Genomic DNA, 23,753 nt, shown 5'->3' with positions numbered 1-23,753 from the left:
TGGCGGTATCTTTTTTTGCCCTATGTTATTTGCAGATTTGTCACTATCATTGTTATGTGGATTGCATTAGACATATTTTGCTGTGTTGTGGTGGGAGGTTCCATGGTTTAAAGTCCCTCCTTATTTTCCAGTATCTTTCTTGTGTACTTTGTTTTTATAAATTTCAATAAAGCATGATATTTTAATCATTGATACACCATTGTGTGGTACTAAGTCCTGTATGGTATATATCTTGGTTACCGCAATAGTATAATTTATGTTTTGTGGGGTATCACCCGGTTAAGGGCAAAAATATTAAAAAAAATTGGGCATTTTTGTGTGTGATAATACTGATTGTTGCGGTTGTCTAAACAGAGCCCAGTTACATGGATTTCAAAGCCAAAGAGAGTTCTTGGCAAGCTAAGGCTTCAAATATTTTTCAGAAAGGTGCTGGAATACATCCTACTTCTACTTCTAGTGGTTATCATGAGAATGTAAAAAAAATAAAAATAAAAATGCATTGCATAAAAAAATTAAAATCTGGTGGACCAAAGTCTCCTTGGAAAACTGTCGTTCAAAAGATTGTCCCTAGGGGACTAAGGATCAATATTTTCCCTATGTTTGATTTGGGTGATAAAAGCTTGATTAATCGGTGGATAAAGGCGGCAAATGCGTTTTCAATGGAATTTATTAATATCATTATATAGAAAAATACCTTATCACTTAAAACCATTGAAATGGAAATTGAGGTGTTACAGAAGTCCATTCAACAAGAATTGAGTGTTGAGAAATTCCAGGAAATGATTAAAAATCTTGAAAAAGGACATTGAAAAATGGGAAAGTAACATCAGTCAGAATAAGCAGAAAAAGTATGAAAGAGATCTTGGGGATTTTGAATTTAACAAGATTTTCCGTTGGCAAATGAGAAAAGAATCCATCAAAAGAAATTTATCGAGAAGTTCTTCTATAGTCTCCAACTCTTCCATGAGTGAAGGTGGTGGGTCGATACACGATGGGAGATATAGACCCAGAACCAGGCAATTTTATAAGAAGAATACATCCTTTAGGAAATCTGAAAAGGATGGGGTCAAGGAAATAAATCTGTCGACACATATTGACGGAGGTACCGGAGAGTGTATTATATAAGGGGCTGACTTTTTCGCCATCATCTGATTTAGATCCATTCACAGTCGTGAAAGATCTTCACCTCTTTTTGAGGAAATTAATCCTGAAAAGGTTACATTACAAAGGAGAAGGTGATGGGGATTGGCCTAATAATGAGGAACAGCAGGCCTTGGAAGCTTTGGAGTCATTGATTGAAGAAAACACTTCAACTTCTACTTCTATAGTAAGTAGTAATTTTCCAATGAAAATGATAACTAAATCAAAGAAATTCCCCCCATTGACAAGAGTTCCTGCTGTAGATACCAAAATAGTATCCTTAGAGATAGAGGAGTTGAGAAGGTCTAAAAATACGGTGTTTAACAATCTGACAAAAGCAGAGGGAAGCTTTACAGCAATTAAAGGAATGGGATGATGTTGTCTTCAAGATGGCCGATAAAGGGGACAACATAGTTATATGGCCTAACACTATGTATGAGGCTCAGGCATATAAGCTGTTGAATAATTCCATCGAATATAAGTTGCTTACCTACAACCCTTTGATTAAATTTAAGATGGAACTGGTTGATATACTAACTAAGGCCTTTGAAGAGATCATCACTCCAAAAAAAGTTTTTGGAAATTTATAAAAAATGCAATCCTAGACTAGCTGCATTTTACTTAATTCCAAAAGTGCACAAAGATCCCTTGAATCCACCAGGGAGACGGATCATCGCAGCTAATGAGCGTCTATGCGAAATCATCTGCGATGTGGTAGACTTTTTCTTGAAACCTCTTGTAGTTCAACTACCTTCCTTCATTAAGGATACTACCGCAGCCCTGGGCCACTTGGAAAATATTCAGCTAACGGAAGAAATGGTATTAGTCACTGCCGATGTTGAGGCGTTGTAATCCTCCATTGGTCATACTGATGGACTTAATGCAGTTGAGAAGTACTTATGCCACAGCAATTTGAGTGGGGAAATGTCCTCATTCATTTTGACTCTACTGAGATTTATCTTAACGCACAAAGCCTTCACTTTTGATGGCAAAATATTCTTGCAACAAAGAGGTACTGCAATGGGGGCTTCCTGCGCCCCCTCTTATGTAAATCTTTTCATGGGGGCATGGGAGTGGTCCATCTTTCAGGGAGAGGGCATCCCGAATGTTGACCGGGACCACAATTGGATCCGTTTCATTGATGACATTTTGTTCATCTGGGAGGGACCAGTTGTGGACCTGGAGTCATTTATGAACCAACTTAATAATAATGACCAGAACATCAGACTACCTTACAAATTTGGATGTAATATCGACTTTTTGGATTTATCCATTTCAGCACTCCCAAATGGGCGCTTATCTATCGGAAACCCACATCAACTATTTCGTTATTACATGTCGCCTATGCCCACCCAAAATCAACGATTCAGGGTATACCGATTCAACAATTATTGCGTGTCAAAAGGATTTGTTCCGAAGAGTCGCAATTTGAAGAACAATCTAGAATTTTAAGAAGGCGTTTTCAAGATCGCGGATATGGCCATCTAGCTATTCAAAGGGGATACAGGAGAGCCAAAAATACGCCAAGAGACCAACTTTTGCATAAAAACCAGCCCATTATACCGCAGGATGAGGGTAATAAGCAGGTAAGATTTATTACAAATTATAACAGTAGGTGGTTTGACCTTAAGAAGATTGTTGAAAAACACTGGAAAATACTGTTGGTTGACCCCATTCTTAAACAAGGTCTGCCTGCTACTCCTTTTGTGGCAAAATGGGCCCCCAACCTGCGGGACATTTTGGTACACAGTTCATATGATCCCAAAGGAAAGGAGAGGAGTAAGAGAAATTCTGAACGCAAAGGGTTTTTCCCTTGTGGTTTCTGTAAGGGTTGTGCGAACATGAGGAAGGGGTTGTTTTTCTTTAATTTTGATCAGTCTAGGAAGTTTGACATCAGGGCCCATATTACATGCTTGTCTAAGGGGGTCGTATATTATGCAGAATGCCCGTGTGGGAAAATCAATATAGGCATGACAAGTCGAGAGATCAAAGTAAGGGTCCGTGAGCATTGCCTAGATATAGAGAAATCCAAAACTGTGACAGACATTTCTGCTTTGAAGACCCTTCCTAGGCACTTCAGGCGGTACCATCAATGTAACTCTAGGTTACTTGTCATCAAAGGGATTGATATTGTAGACCTTGGTCCTAGAGGGGGGGGATGTATGTAGGGTACTAGCAAAAAAATTGAGGTCAATGGATTTATAGATTAGGGGCACTCACTCCCAAGGGACTGAATGAGAGTTTTGGATTTAGTGCATATCTTTGATAACCCTAGGAGTATTTTGGTAGGGGGTTTTTCTTACTTTTTTAATTTATTTTATGTTTTCTGGTTTTTTAATCAATTATTTTTTTAATCCTAGTCGTTTCTTCATCTTTACTGCTATGAGGTCTTCACATGCATCCTTTTCAGCCATGGACCATTGGAGGGAGAGGATTACTTCTCATATCTGCACGCCTGCTGTGATTTTTCATCAAGGAAAAATAAATTGTCCTTTTTCCCTTGGGGGCAATTATTTGAGATTTATTGTATTGTCACTTTATGTATTTTATCAAAAAACATAAATCATTGTTTTTGTTATATGCTATCATATTATATCTTATTGTAACATGAAAATGTATATGTATATTATAACAATTTATGCTTATTATACACTATTTAGCACCTTTTATTATTGTTCATTTATGTATGGGCACATCATCGGTGCTTTTTAATGTCAGCACTTTAATGAATAGAAATTAATTATTTAGTAAAATAGAAATTGGTGCACGTTAAACTTATGGTTATGATATTTGTAACTCATGACACAAGTATGTGTTTCAGTCATGCGGTAGTTTTTAGAACTGACACTATGGACACAGTTTACAATACTAATACACACAATCACATTGTAGTCCTCCTTTTTGTTCACATTTTAATACATATATTTACATTTTAGTCCTTTTTGTGGCAGTGCGCATGTGGGGTATTTTGAGCCGCCGGTATGCATGAAGCGGTCAATAGTGATCCCTTGAGGACCTGGCGTTATCAGATCACATGACCGCTGATTAGCATTCCAATTGGATGACAGGACTCACGAGATCCCGCGCATGCGCCATGAATGCCTTTGACTTTATCAGGGAACAGGACCTTCTATTTGTGCCGCGCAGGCGCCGCCACTAGCTGTATCTCACTGGCAACATTCACACAGGTTTAGGTAATCATTTATTTATCATGTAAGCGAGACTTCTATTTAAACCGGATCGCTCCCTGCCCTGACACGCCTCCCGAGGAAGCTGTGCAAAATGCGCGTGGGGCAGAGGTGACGGCCAGGACTCCCCCACCAGCATACACTGGTATGTAGCCATGCATCATTTTTTCACTTGTTCAGTTTATTTAACCTAAGGTAATGCCTTGTGAGGGTTAGTGTTAGTCCATTACACACTTCACAGATCTAGAGTTCTTCATGTATACCCGTGATGGGCACATGTTTTATTTAGGAATATACTTGGCGGTATCTTTTTTTGCCCTATGTTATTTGCAGCTTTGTCACCATCATTGTTATGTGGATTGCATTAGACATATTTTGCTGTGTTGTGGAGGGAGGTTCCATGGTTTAAAGTCCCTCCTTATTTTCCAGTATCTTTCTTGTGTACTTTGTTTTTATAACTTTCAATAAACCATGATATTTTAATCATTGATACACCTTTGCGTGGTACAAGTCCTGTTTGGTATATATCTTGGTTACCGCAATAGTATAAAATAATAAATATCGATAGTATGCTGTACTAAGTACTAAAGATGCTTGTCATGAAAGGGATTATTTTAGGATTGCAGTAGTTCTGAAAACTGGTATTTTGAATTGGAGAAACCACTTGTTATATCAGACCCAATAGCAAATGGAAGTAATAAAGCCCAAAATAAAATAAACTCGCTATTCTATTTGGGTTTAGCTCGTTAACCTGTTCTTAACTCATTGGTTTACTGCAAACAGCAGAAAGCTTGTACATTTTTCTGACAAAAAAATATACATACATAACATCTAAGGAAAAAAGGCAGACCTCCAGTTCTGCTTAACTGAAAAAAACAGCAACTCAAACAAAACAAAATGGACTATCAGACACCTTTAGGAATGCTCAATATTGTGTTTGGAGCTGAAAAGTTGTATTTGTATTCACTTTATGTAAATAAAATCAATAAAGTCCATCTGTTCTACTTAAAAATGGGCTGTCTCAAATGCAGCATAATGAGCAAACTGCTCCAACCCACAAATTCCTGCTTTTCAGGGTCAGTGCACGCCTGAAGACTGACAGTTCAGACAAGCAGCAAAGTAATGCAGCTGGTCCAAACTTCTCGCTTCCAGACTACTAGCAGAGACAGCTTAATGGTGGAAGGTGCAGGGGAACTACAGCTGGTAAGCAGAAAACGGACGCAAGCTAAAAGGAAGACGTGATCTCATTCTGCTGAGACTGAGTAAAGTGATGTGACTGACACTGTACTGTTCAAAAGTTTTTGACAGGATTGAAGAAATGCTACAAAGGAACAATACTTTAAAAACTAGAAGTGGTTGTATTTTGTTAATGAATGAAAAAGATGGATTTTTGGTTCTTACCGTAAAATCTCTTTCTTGGAGCCTTCATTGGGGGACACAGATTACCATGGGTGTATGCTGCTGCTGCTAGGAGGCTGACACTATGCAAAAACAAGAAAAGTAGCTCCTCCCCGGCAGTATACACCCACCGACAGGCACCAAGCACCTCAGTTGGTGAAAAAGCAGTAGGAGAAGCAACGAGAAAACTCTAAACAGAGGTACCAACCCAACAAGGGACTCTAAGACCCAACACGGTACGACTTATACAGGGAGGGTGCTGTGTCCCCCAATGAAGGTTCCAAGAAAGAGATTTTACGGTAAGAACCAAAAATCCATCTTTCTTTATCGCCTTATTGGGGGACACAGATTACCATGGGACGTTCCAAAGCAGTCCCAAGGGTGGGAACAGCAATAAGGAACAAAAGTAACGGAAAGGCTTAGGTCGGCCGGTGAGCCACCGCCGCCTGCAGAACCTTCCTACCAACCACAGCATCAGACGAGGCCTGGGTATGAACCCTGTAGAACCTCGTGAAAGTGTGCAAAGATGACCAGGTTGCGGCCTTGCAAATTTGCATGGCCGAGGCCTGGTGACGAGCAGCCCACGAAGCCGCCACAGCCCGGGTGGAATGAGCTCTTACTCCCGGAGGGGGCCGCTTTTCCTGAAGACGATACGCTTCCAGAATGGTAGAACGAATCCAGCGAGCGATCGTGGATTTGGAAGCCGGAATGCCCTTCTGGCGACCTTCAGAGATGATCAGCAAGGAAACGGACAGACGAAAGGAAGAAGTCCTGGCGAGATAGACACGCAGGGCTCTAACTACGTCCAGTTTGTGGAGAGACTTCTCAAGCGGATGAGAGGGAGCCGGACAAAAAGAAGGAAGAACGATATCCTCATTGATATGGAAAGCGGAAACCACCTTTGGAAGAAAAGAAGGAACGGGCCTGAGGACGGCTTTGTCCTGATGGAGAATGAGGTAAGGGGAACAACATGACAAGGCCGCCAATTCAGAAACTCTTCTGATGGATGAAATGGCGATCAAAAAGGTGACCTTCCAAGAGAGAAGGGACAAAGGAATGTCCTGGAGAGGCTCGAACGGCGCCTTCTGGAGAGCGCTAAGGACGAGGTTGAGATCCCATGGGTCTATTGGCAAATGATGAGGAGGAGCCACGTGGGAAACCCCTTGCAGAAAGGTTTTGACCTGTGGTAGAGAAGCTAGCTCTCTTTGGAAGAGGATAGAGAGAGTAGAAACCTGGCCCTTGAGCGTACTGAGGGACAGACCCGCGTCTAACCCAGACTGAAGAAACCCCTGGATAGATGGGATAGAAAAGGCCATTGGGAAGACTCATCATCGCACCAACGGAAAAAAGCCTTCCAGTACCTATAGTAAATGCGGGAAGAGGATGGTTTCCTGGCTCTGATCATAGTTTGAATAACCTGACTGGACAGACCTGATTCCTTCAGAATTGCGGTCTCAACGGGCATGCCGTCAAACTCAGAGACTGAGAATTCTCGTGGTAAAGGGGGCCTTGCGAGAGAATGTCTGGACGGTCTGGAAGCCTCCAGGGGATGTCCGCGAGCATGTTGACCAGTTCCGCGTACCAAGGCCGTCTCGGCCAATCTGGAGCGACTAGAATCACTGGTACGCCTTCCGATTTTATCTTTTTGACCACCCGAGGGATCAATGCCAGAGGCGGGAACAGATACGGAAGTTGAAACTGGGACCACGGAGTCACCAGTGCGTCGCACGCGACGGCTAGAGGGTCCCTGGACCTGGCTACGAACTGCGGCACCTTGTGGTTCATTCGAGATGCCATGAGATCGACATCCGGGGTGCCCCAACGGTCGCATATCTGAGAGAAAACTGCGGGGTGCAGGGACCATTCGCCAGACGCTAGGCCCTGGCGACTCAAAGTCGGCTGCCCAATTTTCCACCCCTGGGATATGGACGGCGGAGATTGCCGGAACCTAACGTTCTGCCCAGCGGAATATCTTGGCCACTTCTAACATTACTTGCTTGCTGCGCGTGCCCCCCTGATGGTTTATGTACGCCACGGCCGTGGCGTTGTCCGACTGAATACGGACCGGCTTGCCGGATAGGAGGGGCTGCCAATGAAGAAGGGCCAGGAAGATTGCTCTGATCTCCAAAAGATTGATTGGGAGGAGAGACTCCTGTGGCTTCCAGCGGCCTTGGGCCGCTTTCTGATGGAACACTGCTCCCCATCCTAGAAGGCTCGCATCGGTGGTGATGACTTGCCACTGAGGCGGAAGGAAGGACCTCCCTTGGAGAACTGACGCTGGCCGTAGCCACCAAGTGAGAGACTGCCTCACTCTGAGAGGAAGCCGAATAGGACGGTCCAAGGACATCGTGGTCTTGTCCCAGGCTGAAAGCAGAGACAGCTGGAGGAGGCGAAGATGAAACTGCGCAAAGGGTACTGCTTCCATGGAAGCCACCATCTTCCCCAGGACCTTCATGCAGAACCGAATGGGAATGGGAGCAGGCCTCTTGAGAGTTCTGGAGCCCTTGGAAAGAGTTGTAAATTTTTCCCTTGGAAGAAAAACACGGGCTAGCTTCGTGTCGAATTCCATGCCCAGAAAGGTCAGACGCTGGGTGGGGATCAGAATGGACTTCTCCTTGTTGACTAGCCAACCTAGGCGGCTAAGTGTCCAGGGTTATCTGAAGGCTCCGGAGACAGTCCTGGCGAGACGAACCCTTGATCAAAAGATCGTCCAGATAAGGGATGATGAGGATCCCTCTGGAGCGAAGGATGGCCATGACGGTCGCCATCACCTTCGTGAAAACACGGGGCGCTGAAGCTAGGCCGAAAGGAAGAGCTGTGAACTGAAAGTGGTCTCCCTGAAACGCAAATCGAAGATACTTCTGATGCTGCACACAAATTGGAATGTGCAGATAGGCATCCCGAATGTCCACCGAGCAGAGGAATTCCCCGGGCTCCATGGAAGCAACCACCGACCGAAGAGACTCCATCTTGAAATGAAGAATCTTCACGTGGCGATTGAGCAATTTGAGGTCCAGAATAGGACGAAGAGAGCCGTCTTTCTTCGGGACTACAAAGAGATTGGAGTAGAACCCGGAAAACCGTTCGTCTGAGGGAACGGGAACAATGACTCCGGCGGAAAGAAGGGAGGAAATGGCCTGCAGAAAACCCGGAATCTGGGCCCGCTGTCGCGGAGACCAAAACCGGAAAAACAGTCTGTTCGGGAGTGAAGCAAATTCGATCTTGTATCCGGATGCGACGAGTTCTCTGACCCAAGCGTCGTCGACAACGGACAGCCAAGCATCCGCGAAAAAGGAAAGTCTGCCTCCCACCCTGGAAGAAATTCCAGGTGGGGTTGACCCGTCACTTAGACGAAAATCTGCCGGAATTGGCTCCTGCAGATCTGGAATATTGTCCTCTAGATCTCCAGCGAGGAGCGGGTTTGTAGGCAGGTTTCCTCTGATCCCGCTCCCTGGTGGCGGCCGGCCGATCCTGTTGAGTGGCTCTCTGTGGCAGAGAAGGGACGAAAGGGCCTGAATGGTCGAAAACCCTTTCTGTTGAAAAGACGTTTTGGTCGAGATTGGGGAAGCGAAGTACTTTTACCTCCAGTGGCATCGGAAATTATCTGATCCAGCTTTGCTCCAAAGAGTCTAGAGCCATGGAATGGCAGATTGGTAAGCGATTTTTTTGAAGTAGTGTCCGCATTCCATGACTTTAGCTAGAGGACTCGGCGTACAGCTACTATGTTGCTGTTAGCCCTTGCTACGCAGCCGGCCGCTTCCAAGGAGGCGGCCAAAAGGTATTTACCCGCATGGTTAATCTGATCTGCCAGATCCGCCAATTCGTCTTGAGGAGCTGACGCTAAGATGCCTCTGCGAAGAATTTTTGCCCAAGCGGAAATGACTTTCGCCACCCAGGCGGATGCGAAAATAGGGCAGAGAGAGGCGCCAGCTGCCTCAAAGATAGACTTAGCCAGAGATTCAATCTGCCTGTCAGTAGGATCTTTGAGCGATGCCCAGTCTGGCAGAGAGAGCACCGTTTTTGAGGCTATCCGGGAAACTGGAGGATCCACCTCGGGAGCCTTGGACCACTTTGAGAGCAGTTCTGCGTCAAAGGGGTACAGAACGTCCAAGTACTTGCGGCCTGAGAAACGTTGCTCAGGGCGCTCCCAGTGTTTGGATAAGGTAGTATCGAAATCGTTGTGATTGGGAAAGGTTCGAGACGGAGGTCTGGCTCGTTTAAGGAGAACCGAGCATTCCTGAGGTGGAGCCTCATCCTGTTTAATTTTTAGTGTTTGGAAGATAGCTGCAATAAGACTATCGATCATGTCCCGCGTTTTAGAAACGCTGTTCCCCTCTGAACTAGCTTCCGATTGAGAATCATCGCCTGACTGAAGGTTGTCATCCGAGGAAGGAGAAGGAGGCCTGGGAGCGGAAGGGCCCTGCGAGCTCGAGGACGAAGTGGACAGAGCCCGCTTCCTAGAAGTCCTTCCCTGTCTGTCTCTCTGAAGGTCGCGGTCAGGTGTGGACGACTCACCCCGAGAGGCGGTCGGGGCAGAGGTGGCCGAGGATAGCTGAGGCAATCGTTCTAAGACCTGGACCAGCGACTGTGATACTTTTGTCAAGTCAGAAACAGACTGACATTGTAACGGCCCACTCCGGGGGGAGAGAGGAGGGAAGAGCGCCCTCCGCCCGGGACTCTGTGCGTTCCTGAGATGCTGACATATCTGAAGGACTGCAGGGGGGGCAGAATGGGGACGACCGACCCGATGCCCACTTCTTTTTACAGCGCGCACAGGCGTAAAAGGTAGCGGTGGGCCTGAAGCAGAGATCCCCTGAAGGGTTGGGCATAAGTAAACTGCACTGAATGGCCGCAGAAATTAGGGAATAACTGCCGAGGAGAGCTAATCCTTGCCTCAGAGCCGAGCCTACCGAGATTCTGTGCGAGCAGCAGAAGAAACGCCGAAGTGTCCCCCAAACAGCGCAGGAAGGAGTGATTCAGGCATCAGGAAATCCTTGTGCTGGAAGATGGAGGCGGAGCTTAGCGGCTGCGCCGCGACTGGTTAATAGCGACGGAGAGGGCATGGCAGAAGAGGGGGGCTGGCATCCAAAAGAGAAAGAAGCCCTGTGATGGGCTAGAAAAGGCGCGCTGAAAGGAGCGCGCTCAGGAAGGGAGGAGGGAGAGCAGAGGAATTCCCCGCGCTGAGGGGAAAGTGAAAGTGAAAGTGCCTCCCACCCTGACGGCGCCGCAGCCCCATGCCCGACATACCGCGCTAAGGATGGCAATCTGACCCGGTCCTGCCGTTTGCGATGCTGCGGTGAGTGAGGAGATCCCCCGAGACTCCCTGACTAGAGCAGGGAAAGTGGAGGAACACAAGCGGCTGTGTGAGCGCGCGGGAGGCAGAAAGGGCGGGAGATTCAAATCTGTGGACCTGAAACCAACAAGGTCCCTTCTTCTCCCATGTCACTGAAGCTTATGCGGGGCCGGAGGGAACGTACAGGCACTTACCTTACGTCCCTGAAGAGGATGACCACAGGGGCCCACGGGGAAACGGCAGGCCGCTGGGAGGGGAAGGAGTCCTCTGTACCCGCATCCTGCAGAAAACGGCTTGGAACACCTACGATCGCCGTCTTCCTCTCAGCCCTGTCCCGAGAAAGGGGTGAGGAGGGGGATTCGGCAAGGACCAGCCACCTGTCCGCAACCCTTATCACCGGAAGGTGATAGGGAAAATTCCTGCCTGCGGTACTGAGAGTTGCGATGTGGGTGACACCACACTGCTCGCTCAGCCGCATGATATAGGAAATCAGGGTGATAACTATACCCTGTTTCCCAATGGAAAAAACCTAAAAGACAAAAGAGGGAGAAAATTAAAAAGTTCAAACTAAACCTGAAAGGAAAATTGGATTAAAACTGCGGATCTGGGGAGATCCCGGTCCGCCTCCTACAGACACTAAGCACAAACTGAGGTGCTTGGTGCCTGTCGGTGGGTGTATACTGCCGGGGAGGAGCTAATTTTCTTGTTTTTGCATAGTGTCAGCCTCCTAGCAGCAGCAGCAGCATACACCCATGGTAATCTGTGTCCCCCAATAAGGCGATAAAGAAATAAGATGTTTACTGATTGAACAATTGAGAAATCTAAAATCAAATCAATATTTGGTGTGACCATCATCCCCTTCAAAAATCACATCAAAAGCCACAAATTTTCTAGGTAAACTTGCACACAGTTTTTAAAGGAACTCATCAGGGAGAATGTTCCAAATAACTTGAGCAGATCCTTCTGTCTAGGTAATCAGAGAGACTCGATGTTCGGATCAGAGCTCTGTGAGGGCCATATCATCACTCCCAGGACTCATTGTTTTTCTTTATGACGAAGAGATTTATTCATGTCATTGGCTGTATGTTTGGAGTCGTCCTGACGCAAAATAAATTTGGAGCGTGTAAAACATTTCCTTGATGACATGGCATGATATTAAAAGCATCTACCTGTACTGAGAAATCAGTATTGAAAACATCTAACACACCAAATCTCAAAACTGACTTGCTGAAATGCAGCCCCAAACTTGCAAGTAACTTCCACCACAGTTCACTGTTGCCTACAGACACACATTATTGTAATGCTCTCCAGCCCTTCGTTGAACAAAGTGGCTGTGGCTTCTGTTATAGCCAAGTATTTCATATTTTGGTGTATCAGTCTACAGCACATGCTGTAATTATTCTGTTCCCCAGTTCCAATGTTTTTGTACACAGTTGAGCTACTTGGCCTTGTTTCCATGTCAAAAATATTGTTTTTTGCCACAATTCTTCAATGAAGACGATTCATGAACAGACTTTTCCAAACAGGAGATGTGTGTAGCTGGGTCTCCATTGGTTGCTACCAGTTCTATGCTGATGACACGGATTTGAAATAAGAAAATCCAAGGGAAGTAAGCATGGACTGTCTCATCTTCTGCACCAAGTTTCCTTGGTTAATGCGTCTATGGTCCTCAACGTTAACCATTTCTTGATGTCCTCACTGCTAAGAAATACAGGCTGATATTTACTCATCATGTAACACCATCAAGAAGGCATCTGACTGGCTTCAAAAGTAGAAAACAATCCTAAACATGCAGCCAATGTCATTAAGAACTATCTTCAGGAGACTTCCGGGAGGTGGAGCCAAGGAATGGCTGTATTCAAACAGAGCTCCCTGGCTATGGAGAAAAATCCCTCTCCATCCCCTTAACTGGGTAATTAAAAAGCCGGGATAAGGACCAGACAAGGGCCTCCACTAACAGACCCAACTCTCCAGAGACCCCGGGGCAGATAGGCGCAGGCAGCACCATACAAAACAGCAGAACTCCAGAGGAGGCAGCGAGAACGCCAAGGACCACGCTACTCACCAGGTCTTGAGAAGAGAACAGGGGCTGAGGACCGGATCGGTCTCCATCTGTGGGTGCCTGGCGGCGACATGAAAGGCGGGAGGAAAACGGAAGCCAGGACAACCATGTGAGTGCTGGATGCGAGTCGGCATTGTGCAGGCGCCATTCCCCCCTCCTGAAATGTGAGGGAGCAGTACTGGAATAGATAAAGGCTGGATGATTCAGACTGAATGGGCCCTGAGGGTCCTCTGATTGAAGATAGTTTGGGACACTAGTGAGACAGGCTGGGAAACTCCCTGAGCTGGCACATGAGTGTGTGAGAAATTCCTCCCCAAAGAAGGCGCTGGTAAGTGATAACAGCAGAGGCAACCCACAGCCCAAGCTATAATGGACCGCCTAATGCCAGAGATTGACAACCGGCTGGTGGCTTTCCAGGCTTCGCTGGAGGTAATAGTGTCACAAGTCAATACACAGGGTTCACATCTCACGGAGGCGGAGGAGTTTCTGATCTGGAGGACGCTGTAAAGGACATCACAGGAAGACTAGAGGCCAAAGAAAAAGAGAGACTTCTTTTCTATTGGACAAGGTCGATGACCTAGAAAATAGATCTCATCGCAATAATTTAAGGCTGTTGGGCCTTCCAGAGTCGGTACCATCATCTGATCTCATTAACATCACATCAGAATGGTTTCCAAAATCATTGAATTTAAACCGAGCTTCAGGGGAAATTAGGATTGAGAGAGCCCACCATGTGGGTCCACCAAGGAATGACGAGAAAGACAGACCGCAGACTGGTCATCTTTAGGGTCCTGGACTTTCAAGACAAGCTACGAATACTTTCAGCCTTCAGGAAGAAACGGAAGTTATCCTATAACAACAACAAGCTCCTACTTTTTATGGACTATTCTGTGGCCCTAGCAGCGAAACGTAAAGTATTCAGCCCAGCATGCAAAATCCTGGTGGATAACAACATTCGGTTTGGACTACAATACCCAGCTGTCCTACGTTTTACCACATCCAGAAAGAATTGGGCTTTGATGATCCAACAAATGCCCACTATCTACATTCCGAGATCCAGTCATCACCTCAAGATCTGTGTGACACTTGAACATGCGGGTCACCATGCTTACACATTTCTATGACGTCACTGAATTTTAAAGGAAGTGGCTATTTTCACATGTTTTGCATTACCGTTATGTTATGGTTGTTTTTATTTTTTTCAAGTTATGATAGTTTGTGGGAAGAAGTATTGTTCAACAAGGGAGGGGGAGGGTCTCTGCATGCTCCTATACAGCTTACAGGTTTTAGCAGCTCCAACATTTACTCGCTGGGATGAGTGGGCAACTTGCATACAAATATTGATAATTTCATGGCTGTTTCCACACTCAGGCATAGGTTAATGGTGGATACAGCCAACTCAGAGGTATCCATAACATAATCTCTTTATTGGTGTTCTTGGAACCTAAATGGGCTTAACTCCCCTGCAAAAAGGAAGAAAGTCCTGAACCATTTACAACTTGCAAACTTCCATATTCTTTTTTACAGGAAACGCATTGGGTAAAGAATAACCATCCTTTTTTCCTTAGCAATAAATATACGGTATGAGCGGAGGCCTCTTAGGTCAAAAAACAAAGGGGAGCAGCTATTCTCTTTAACAAAGGTATTAACCATGATATATTCAATGTTGTGCCAGATCCTCAAGGAAGATTTCTGTTGGTTAAAGCTAACATAGAAGAGGTTACTTACTGTTTGGTCAGTGTGTATGCACCTATTGTTTTTGATCCTCAATTTCAGGCGCAATTAATGGCAAGCATACCTGGCTGCGAATCGTACAATTTAATAGTAGGGGGGACTTCAATGAGGCCCATGATGTGCTATTGGATAGGTCCAACCCCCACACCTTACACCAGTCATCACAGAGCGGTTATATACAGTCACTATTGGATGATCTGGGATTGAATAACATATGGAGACTGCAACACCCCATAGAGAGGGATTATTCATATTACTCTCACGTACACGATTCCCATGCTAGATTGGACTGATGGTTGCTGGGGACATCTATGCTGCAACTGGTGCTCCAATCAGATATTTTGAATATCCAAATATCAGATCATGCACCTGTAACTTTTAGATCCCGCTTGGTGAGCCCAATGAAGAGGGACAGAAGTTGGAGATTTCCCGCATATTTTATATAAATCATATGACTTCAGAGCATTCCTGCAAACCTCTTAGGACACTTGTAAGAATAACAAATCTGGAGAAGAGTCAAAATGCTACCTTATTTAGGCAGCCTCCAAGGCTGTGATAAGGGGACAAATTGTCTCCTACATCTCGATATATAAAAATGAATGAATGAATGAATGAATGAATGAATGAATGTATGTATGTATGTATGTATGTATGTATGTATGTATGTATGTATGTATGACCAACCAATCACTAAGCATCTCTCATTTCTCCAGAGCTGGTTAAAAGAAGCTGAGCTGTGATTGGTTGCTATGAGCAAGTTTTCCCACTTGACAACACCTCAGCAGACACTGACATGGTGGGAGAAATCTAACATCCCTGGGAACATAAGCTCCCAGCGATTGTCTGCCCCCCAGAAAGAAGCAGAGAGCACATGACAAATGAATCCCCCCTCCCGTTCCAATATACCCATCACGTATCCTGTATCCCATAGGCACATCTTCCCTCTTAAAGGGATCATTGGTATGAAGTCAGAGCAAATCCATCCAGCGCTGTGGTTCTGACCCCAGGGTCTCATAAAGGGATTATTGGTATGGAAGTTACGGCAAATCCACTCTGCGCTTTGGTACTGACCCAGGCCTTTCTTAAAGGGATCTCCGGTATGGAAGTCAGGGCAAATCCATCCAGTGCTTTGGTTCTGACCCCAGGCCTCTCTTAAAGGGTTCCCCGGTATGGAAGTCAAGGCAATTGCCTTCAAATGTTCTGGTAATGACCCCAGACTCTCTTAAAGGGATCTTCTCTATGGAAGTTAGGGCAAATCCCTCAGCGCACTGATTCTGATCCCAGGGTTCTATTAAAGGGATCATTGGTATGCAAGTCAGGGCAAATCCACTCAGTGCTTTGGTTATGACCCCAGGCTCTCTTAAAGGGATTCCCAGTATGGAAGTGAGGGCAAATCCACTCTGCACTTTGGTACTGACCCCAGGCCCCTCTTAAAGGGATCTCTGGTATGGAAGTTAGGGTAAATCCCTCAGTGCTCTGATTCTCACCCCATGCTTCTACTAAAGGGATAATTGGTATGGAAGTCAAGGCAAATCCACTCAGCGCTCTAGTTCTGACGCCAGGCCTCTCTTTAAGGGATCCCTGTATGGAAGTTAGGACCGTTCCACGCAGCGTTCTGGTTCTGACCCCAGGCTGATGGGATGATGTGGGATATTAGGGGTAGTAGTCCGGTGGCTCTGGCTGATGGGATGATGTGGGATATTAGGGGTAGTAGTAAGGTGGCTCTGGCTGATGGGACGATGTGGGATATTAGGGGTAGTAGTCTGGTAGCTCTGGCTGACGGAATGATGTTGGATATTATAGTGAATGTGGCTATGCGGAGAGGGCGGGGCTCTACACTCAGCTTTACATTAATATATCTATATATATATATTAATGTAAAGCTGAGGGTAGAGCCCCGCCCTCTCAGCATAGCCACATTCACTATATATATATATATTATAGTGAATGTGGCTATGCTGAGAGGGCGGGGCTCTACCCTCAGCTTTACATTAATATATCTATATAATATATATATAAAATATACTGTAGATATATTCATGTAAAACTGAGTGTAGAGCCCCGCCCTCTCCGCATAGCCACATTCACTATAATATCCAACATCATTCCGTCAGCCAGAGCTACCAGACTACTACCCCTAATATCCCACATCGTCCCATCAGCCAGAGCCACCTTACTACTACCCCTAATATCCCATATCATCCCATCAGCCTGGGGTCAGAACCAGAACGCTGAGTGGAACGGTCCTAACTTCCATACAGGGATCCCTTAAAGAGAGGCCTGGCGTCAGAACTAGAGCGCTGAGTGGATTTGCCTTGACTTCCATACCAATTATCCCTTTAATAGAAGCATGGGGTGAGAATCAGAGCGCTGAGGGATTTACATTAATATAATCATAAATTTGTTATAACTAACCGTAGTTAGTTACTATGCCCGGGCAGCGCCGGGCTCTACAGCTAGTAAGTAATAAAAAGCAAGAAATTAATGGAAAACACCATAGAAACATAAAGGTTGCTGACACTAACATATAAGAACTTTAAATCCAACAATACTCCCATTAACAATCAAAAATTCTTGGAGGCGAAAGAAGTAGCGGACACATTGGCACACGAAAGGGCAATGCATAATTTAGACTACCAAAAGCATAACTATTTTAAATGGGGTAACAAACCAGGACTGTTGCTAGCATCCCTTACTAAACCCTTTAGAACACAAACTAGGATAAATAGGATTCACAAAAAAAGTGGCCAGACAACATCTAAAAAGACTTTTTTTTAGCTCTTTATATGAGAAGGGTGTAAAGGGACTCGACGGTGGCTCGTTCTTTTCCCGGAGCGACGTTACCCCTACACTCACAGAAGAGCAAATAATAGCTCTTAACACATCCATCACTCCAATAGAGGTGGTGCAAACCATTAATACTCTAAGTATATCTAAAGCTCCTGGACCGGATGGAATTGGTAATGAGCATTAAAAAAATATTAGCCGCTGCAGTAGGCGCACACCTATGTGAGGTGTTCAATGGAATAGTAAGAGATGGTAAATTTCCTGACCGGTTTAATGAGGCTAATATTATTGTTTCCCAAACCGGGTAAAGACCTCCTGCAGGTCGAAGGGTATAGACCAGTCTCGTTACTCAACTCCGACTTTAAAATCTTTGCAAAAATGTTGGCAAATAGATTCCAACAGATGATTCCTGATCCAATATCGCCGCACCAAACGGGATTTATCCACAGAAAATCTATCACGTATAATATCAGGACAGCGACAGGGGTGACATCCTCTAGCAGAATGCATGGACACAAGAAAAGCATTGTGGTCAGCCTTAATGCAGACAAGGCCTTTGACTGAGTATCTTGGCTCTACTTGCATAAATTGCTAGAAACTCGCAATTTTGGTCCATGGTTCTGCGAGGCTGTCAAGTGAATATATAAAAACTCCACATCCAGACTCTACATAAACAATACATTTTCCAAACCCTTTCAAATACAACGAGGTATGAGACAAAGCTGCACACTATCCCCATTATTATTCAACCTAGCATTGGACCCCATCCTCAGAACCCTTCAAAATTTACCTGCTTTCCAAAGAATTATAATGGGAAGCACATCAGTTAAATCACTAGCCTTTGCTGATGACATTGTCGTTTATTGCTAACCCGGCTAAAGTCATCCCAGCCATTATAAGGATCCTGGACTTATTTGGAGGAAATTCTGGCTTAAAGGTAAACTATAATAAGTCGGAGGCTCTAGCGCTGTTCCGATCGGGAAGGATAAAAGATGCAGTGTTCCCATTCCACTGGAGTGAGCAATCCATTAAGTATTTGGGCATTCGACTCCCGGCAGAACCTTCAAAGTTATATAAAACTAACTTTAGACCACATATAGCGTTGATAATTGGGTCTTTTAAACTCATGGAGACATTTTGCACTATCCTTTTCAGGTAGATGCTATTTGAATAAAATCATCATTCCAAAGTTGCTATACTTATTCGAAGCTCTCCTGCTACTATTGTCACAACCAGATATTAAACAATTAAATGCAGCATTTAGGAGGTTCATATGGGGTGAGAAGGGAAGAACGCATATAAGATTGCTCAAGCTACAATTGCCCAAAAGAGGGAGGAATTAATTTTCTGGATACTGGTAGATGCAATCTGGCAACTAACTTTAGGTACATTGTAGATTGGATTTGCGGGGTCTCTCATTTTGCCAACATACAGTTGGAGCAACAGTTGAGTCCTCAGGTGTCACTAACCGCTCTGATCCATCTGGGTAACGATAAGCTCTCTGATATTAGGGAGCACTCTGTTTTGTGGCAAACTATTTTGACATGGAGAAGAGGGAGAAAAATTTGTGAAGGGACAAGAGATCTGTTTCCCTTTCAGCCATTTCTAGGCAACCCTAAATTTATGAATAATTGTCAACCTGAACATTATGTAACCTTGGCAAAACAGGGATGCACCATGGAGGCTGACATGTTGGATCAAAATTTCCCCCTATCTTTTGAAACAATGACACAGCACTTTCCTTTTTTTAGGTACAGGCCGTTCCTCTTCCTTCAGGCACGTAGCCTAGCCCAAAAATATACTAGTGGTAGGAAAGACACCGCTAAGATGAATAACAAGGAGGTCTTTCTTAAAACCTTGAGGTTGCAGAATGCTTCAACGAGCAAAATATACTCCATACTACGTCAACGTTGGTCTTGGGAGGAGAGTGACACTGGGCCTTCTAGATGGGTGAGATATCCCAGGGTTTGAAGTTAAATCAAGAAAGGCACATCCAGCCCATAAACGGCAGCGCTTCCCAGGGCTCACATCCAAAGATGATATTCCATATTTTTTATTTCATAGGTTAAAAAAGAGATACAACGCGTTTCGGATACAGTGTATATCCATCTTCAGGTATCATAAAAACTAATAGTACAAAATTCAGTTACACTTATATATAGTAGCAACCTGTTATCCCAGTCTCAGAAACTTGATTTGGGGTGTGGACCAAGTTCAGGAACACACCCACTGATTGATCCAACCTTGACAACATAGATGCAAGACGGGGAAAAAAAAAAAAAAAAAAAACCCCAAAAGGAAAAAAAAAACCCAGGGAGATAAAAAAAAAGGCAACGTTCAAACTCTCTCTATGATATCATTCAATCCATTTGGATATAATGTTCCGAGACGATATATCCAAAACGTTTCTTTCCGGTTTAAAAGAGCATTCCTATTTGCAAACCAGAGGGTATCTTCTTCACTGGAGTTACTTTTATGTTAAAAATTTTGTTATGTTTAATTAGTAGATGCCTTGAGAGACTGTTTTAAAAAGCCGTTTTTTGCTCTATTTCTGTGACTAACTGAATTTTAGACTATTAGGATTTGTACTGTTTTTATGATACCTGAAGGAGGATATACACTGTATCCGAAACGCGTTGTATCTCTTTTTTAACTTATGAAATAAAAAAATATGGAATATCACCTTTGGATGCGAGTCCTGGGAAGCGCTGCCGTTTATGGGCTGGATGTGCCTTTCTTGATTTACTCATCCTGTGTGAGCCTAAACCTGGCTCTTTCACTTGGATCCACCCGAGGCAAGCTGCAAGCCCTGTCTTCTGGGAAGTATCCCAAAAGGAAGGATTTTTGAGGATACATAATCTAAAGCTATATTAGTCTTCTATCAGGTGAGTGCATAAAATTGTGCACCCTTTAAAGACTACAATATTGTGTTTACGCACTTAGGGCGCCGCAAATTGTCTGTTCTTCTCTCCCAAACAGGGTTTTTTTTGCACAGGGTTTGAAGTTGGGGACTTTTTGGATGCTACGATGTCACAGAAGAAATTTATTCCCTATAGTAGTTACACGGACATGGCTTTATTGATTCTCCATAGGGCATACGTCACTTCGTCAATGCATGCCAAAATGACACCGACAACATTGTATACATGCTCAAAATGTGGAACACACAACACAGACATCCTCCATCACCTGTGGAGTTCTCTAAGAATACAAGATCTGTGGAATAGGATATATCTAGAACTACAGACTACCTTTTATATTACATTCCCACTTACACCGCAATGGGCAATCTTCAAAATGCTAGGGGAATCTCAGCAATCTGTGACCAAGCATATAAAAGCAATTTTGGTAATATGGGCTTTGGCAGTTAGGAAGAGCATATTACACCATTGGCTGAACCCTAATCTACCATCCCAGTCACTAATACAGACAAAAATAATGTTCCTATTCAAAATGGATTGGTTGGAAACATTAACTGACAGAGTCTAACAGGGAAGTTTCTCACGACTTGGTCTTTTCTTATTCCTACATTATCATGGGCTATTAAAGATAGACTGAGAGCTCAGTTGAAGGACACCAGATGGTATCTCCTTAAATGTATTGATGGACATATCCCAATTCCATAAAATCTAGATTTTTATGGATGCACGAAGAGAGGTGGGGGTTAAGGGGAGGGATTGCAGAATAGGTAAAGTTTGGACAAGTTTATTGTTTTGACAATAATGTCATATTGAACAGAATGGAAAAGACAACTTGACATGGATTCTATGACATGTCATTGGTTTGATATATACTGTTTAAAACGAATAAAAAGAGTTTGAAAAAAAAGAACCATCTTCAGTGTAAAGAAGAGCAAGCAGTCCTGGAAATAATAACAAAGTCCCACAAAATCATAATCTTCATGTCAAGTCAGAAGTATTTGTTCAAGCATACATCCACAGAAGACCTGTGGTTTGCTCTCCAGGATGTTGGAAATAACTTTACTGCTGAGGTTTCTACAAAACTTGTGTATCCAATTTTGCTTGGCATAGACTGCATTTGCAAAGCCTTGGGAATGTCAAAAAGCTGAAACATCTAAATGACACAATTTTCAAAACTACATTTCTACATTAGCATTTATTGCAAGGTCACTAGGCACTAATTATTCATCTAGATCGCACTTATATTTACTTTTGTTTTGTTAATAATTACATCTAATAATATTTTATACATCCCTGAACAAGATTGGAATTGGTTCCCCGTACTGGGCATTCTGTGATATTTTTATGCATTTTAATATATTTTTTAAATAATTGGAATTAAAGACTATTATTTTGAATCTACCAGATGGGTCTCTTCCTTCAGCTAAAAAGGATCCAAGTCTGAATTTTTGCTCTAAATGTTTATTTGAAGTGCCATCGCTTCTTACAAATTGGACATTTGTGTATTATTACCTTCTTAGGTAATGTAAAGCTACTCCCTTATCTCTGTTGTTGCAATTAAAACTTGTGACTGGGCATCTGAGATTCAGACTAGCAAACAGACTCTGGTTGTGTACCCTGGCCTCTATTTGATAGATTCCCTGATTTGATCAAAACGGGCCAAACGAGTGAAACCTTTTAAGTTTCTCCTAAAACTTTTCATACAGGTTTCCTCATCAATATGTAAATTAATATATACAAATAGTCTTTGTTTTGGATTAGGAAAAGGCGGGTGATTAGCCACTTAAACAAATACAGTCACCGACAGCAGTATTTAACAGAATTGATTAAAGCTACCTCTGAAAGCTGCTGTCAACGGCAGGCAACACTGGAATAAACCATCAACAACCACCATGTATAGAGCAGGCTAAGCTTCAGAGCCTGCCCCATATCTGCACCCAAATGACCTCAATGTTGGGAAGCAGTTAAAAATCAGTCTAAAAAGAATTAGGACAAACCTCGTCATTTAACTTTGAATTTGTCTTCTCCAAAAGCTCAATTTTTGATTGAAGATCTCCAACAGTGCAACTAAAACATATAAATGTAGTTATTATTAATCATTGACAGTCAATTCTTATGCTGTAAAAACAATTATTGGTGGCAAAATTTATAACTAAGTGCTGCTTAAAAAGACATTTACAGTGCCTTGCAAAAGTATTCGGTCCCCTGGCACTTTTCAACCTTTTCCCACATATCGTGCTTCAAACATAAAGATACCAAATGTAAATTTTTGGTGAAGAATCAACAACAAGTGGGACACATTTGTGAAGTTGAACGAAATTTATTGGTTACTTTAAATTTTTGTGGAAATTCAAAAACTGAAAAGTGGGGAGTGCAATATTATTTGGCCCCTTTACTTTCAGTGCAGAAAACTCACTCCATAAGTTCATTGTGGATCTCTGAATGATCCAATGTAGTCCTAAACGACTAATGATGATAAATATAATGCACCTGTGTGTAATCAAGTCTCCGTATAAATGCACCTACTCTGTGATAGTCTGCGGGTTCTGTTTGAAGCACAGAGAGCATCATGAAGACCAAGGAACAAAACAGGCAGGTCCGGGGGGGGCGTGGTCTGGATCGCTTGTGGGGAGGACGTGTTGTGCTGTTGCTCCCGCTGCCAGCCACGAAGTGAGCCCTGTTCTGACCCCAACGGGGGTGTCTGTGTGCCCCCCGGAGAGAGCTGGACCAGGAGAGAGTGGTGGAGGACTGCGTGGAGGGAACCGCGGCTCTCTGAGAGGAGAGCGGTCGCGGGGAACGGGCCTTGGCGCCGAAGGTGGACAGGCGCCATCTTTGCTGCGTCTTCCTGCTTCTTCCTGAGCTGCGTGGGCCAGAAGACTGCGGAGAGCCGTTGGAGGGGGTGGAGGGCCGCGGCCTATGCTGGAGGAGAGACCGCTGACCGTTAAAGAAAGGAAGGAGAAGGTCTGCTTACCGGAGGAGAGGGAGGTGAGCTGGTCGCAGGAGCCTGGCTGGTGATCAGAGGGTGGCCGCAGTGCTGGGTGCTCCTGGTGACTGGGACGGGCGCTCCTGCTGTATATAGTGACTGGGGGTTTGGGGGTACTGCTCCCCCTTTCCAGAGACGCTAAGACCGGCCTGATCCCATACCACAGCAGTGAGAAACTCTATATATAGGGCACCATATCAGGGCCTTAATTACTAATGCCAGCGCTCCACCTTTTAAGACGCATGAG

General features: G+C 44.2%; 1 protein-coding gene across 5 annotated transcripts in view; it reads right to left on the bottom strand.

Annotated features, from left to right (window-relative positions):
- RUFY1 (RUN and FYVE domain containing 1) overlaps positions 1–23,753 on the bottom strand; it is a 573,324-nt gene that overhangs the window by 303,608 nt on the left and 245,963 nt on the right. For all 5 annotated transcript variants that reach the window (XM_073573702.1, XM_073573703.1, XM_073573706.1 and 2 more), the window contains one exon: positions 22,521–22,590. In XM_073573702.1, the coding sequence (XP_073429803.1) occupies positions 22,521–22,590 (70 nt within the window). The remainder of the gene's footprint in view (positions 1–22,520; positions 22,591–23,753) is intronic.

Source organism: Dendrobates tinctorius, unplaced genomic scaffold, assembly GCF_039654945.1.
Source record: "Dendrobates tinctorius isolate UK_male_01 unplaced genomic scaffold, ASM3965494v1 ptg000036l, whole genome shotgun sequence".
NCBI classification, from domain to species: Eukaryota; Metazoa; Chordata; class Amphibia; order Anura; family Dendrobatidae; genus Dendrobates; species Dendrobates tinctorius.
Note: the sequence above shows the minus strand (reverse complement) of the source record. Positions and strands in the feature narration are given on the sequence as shown.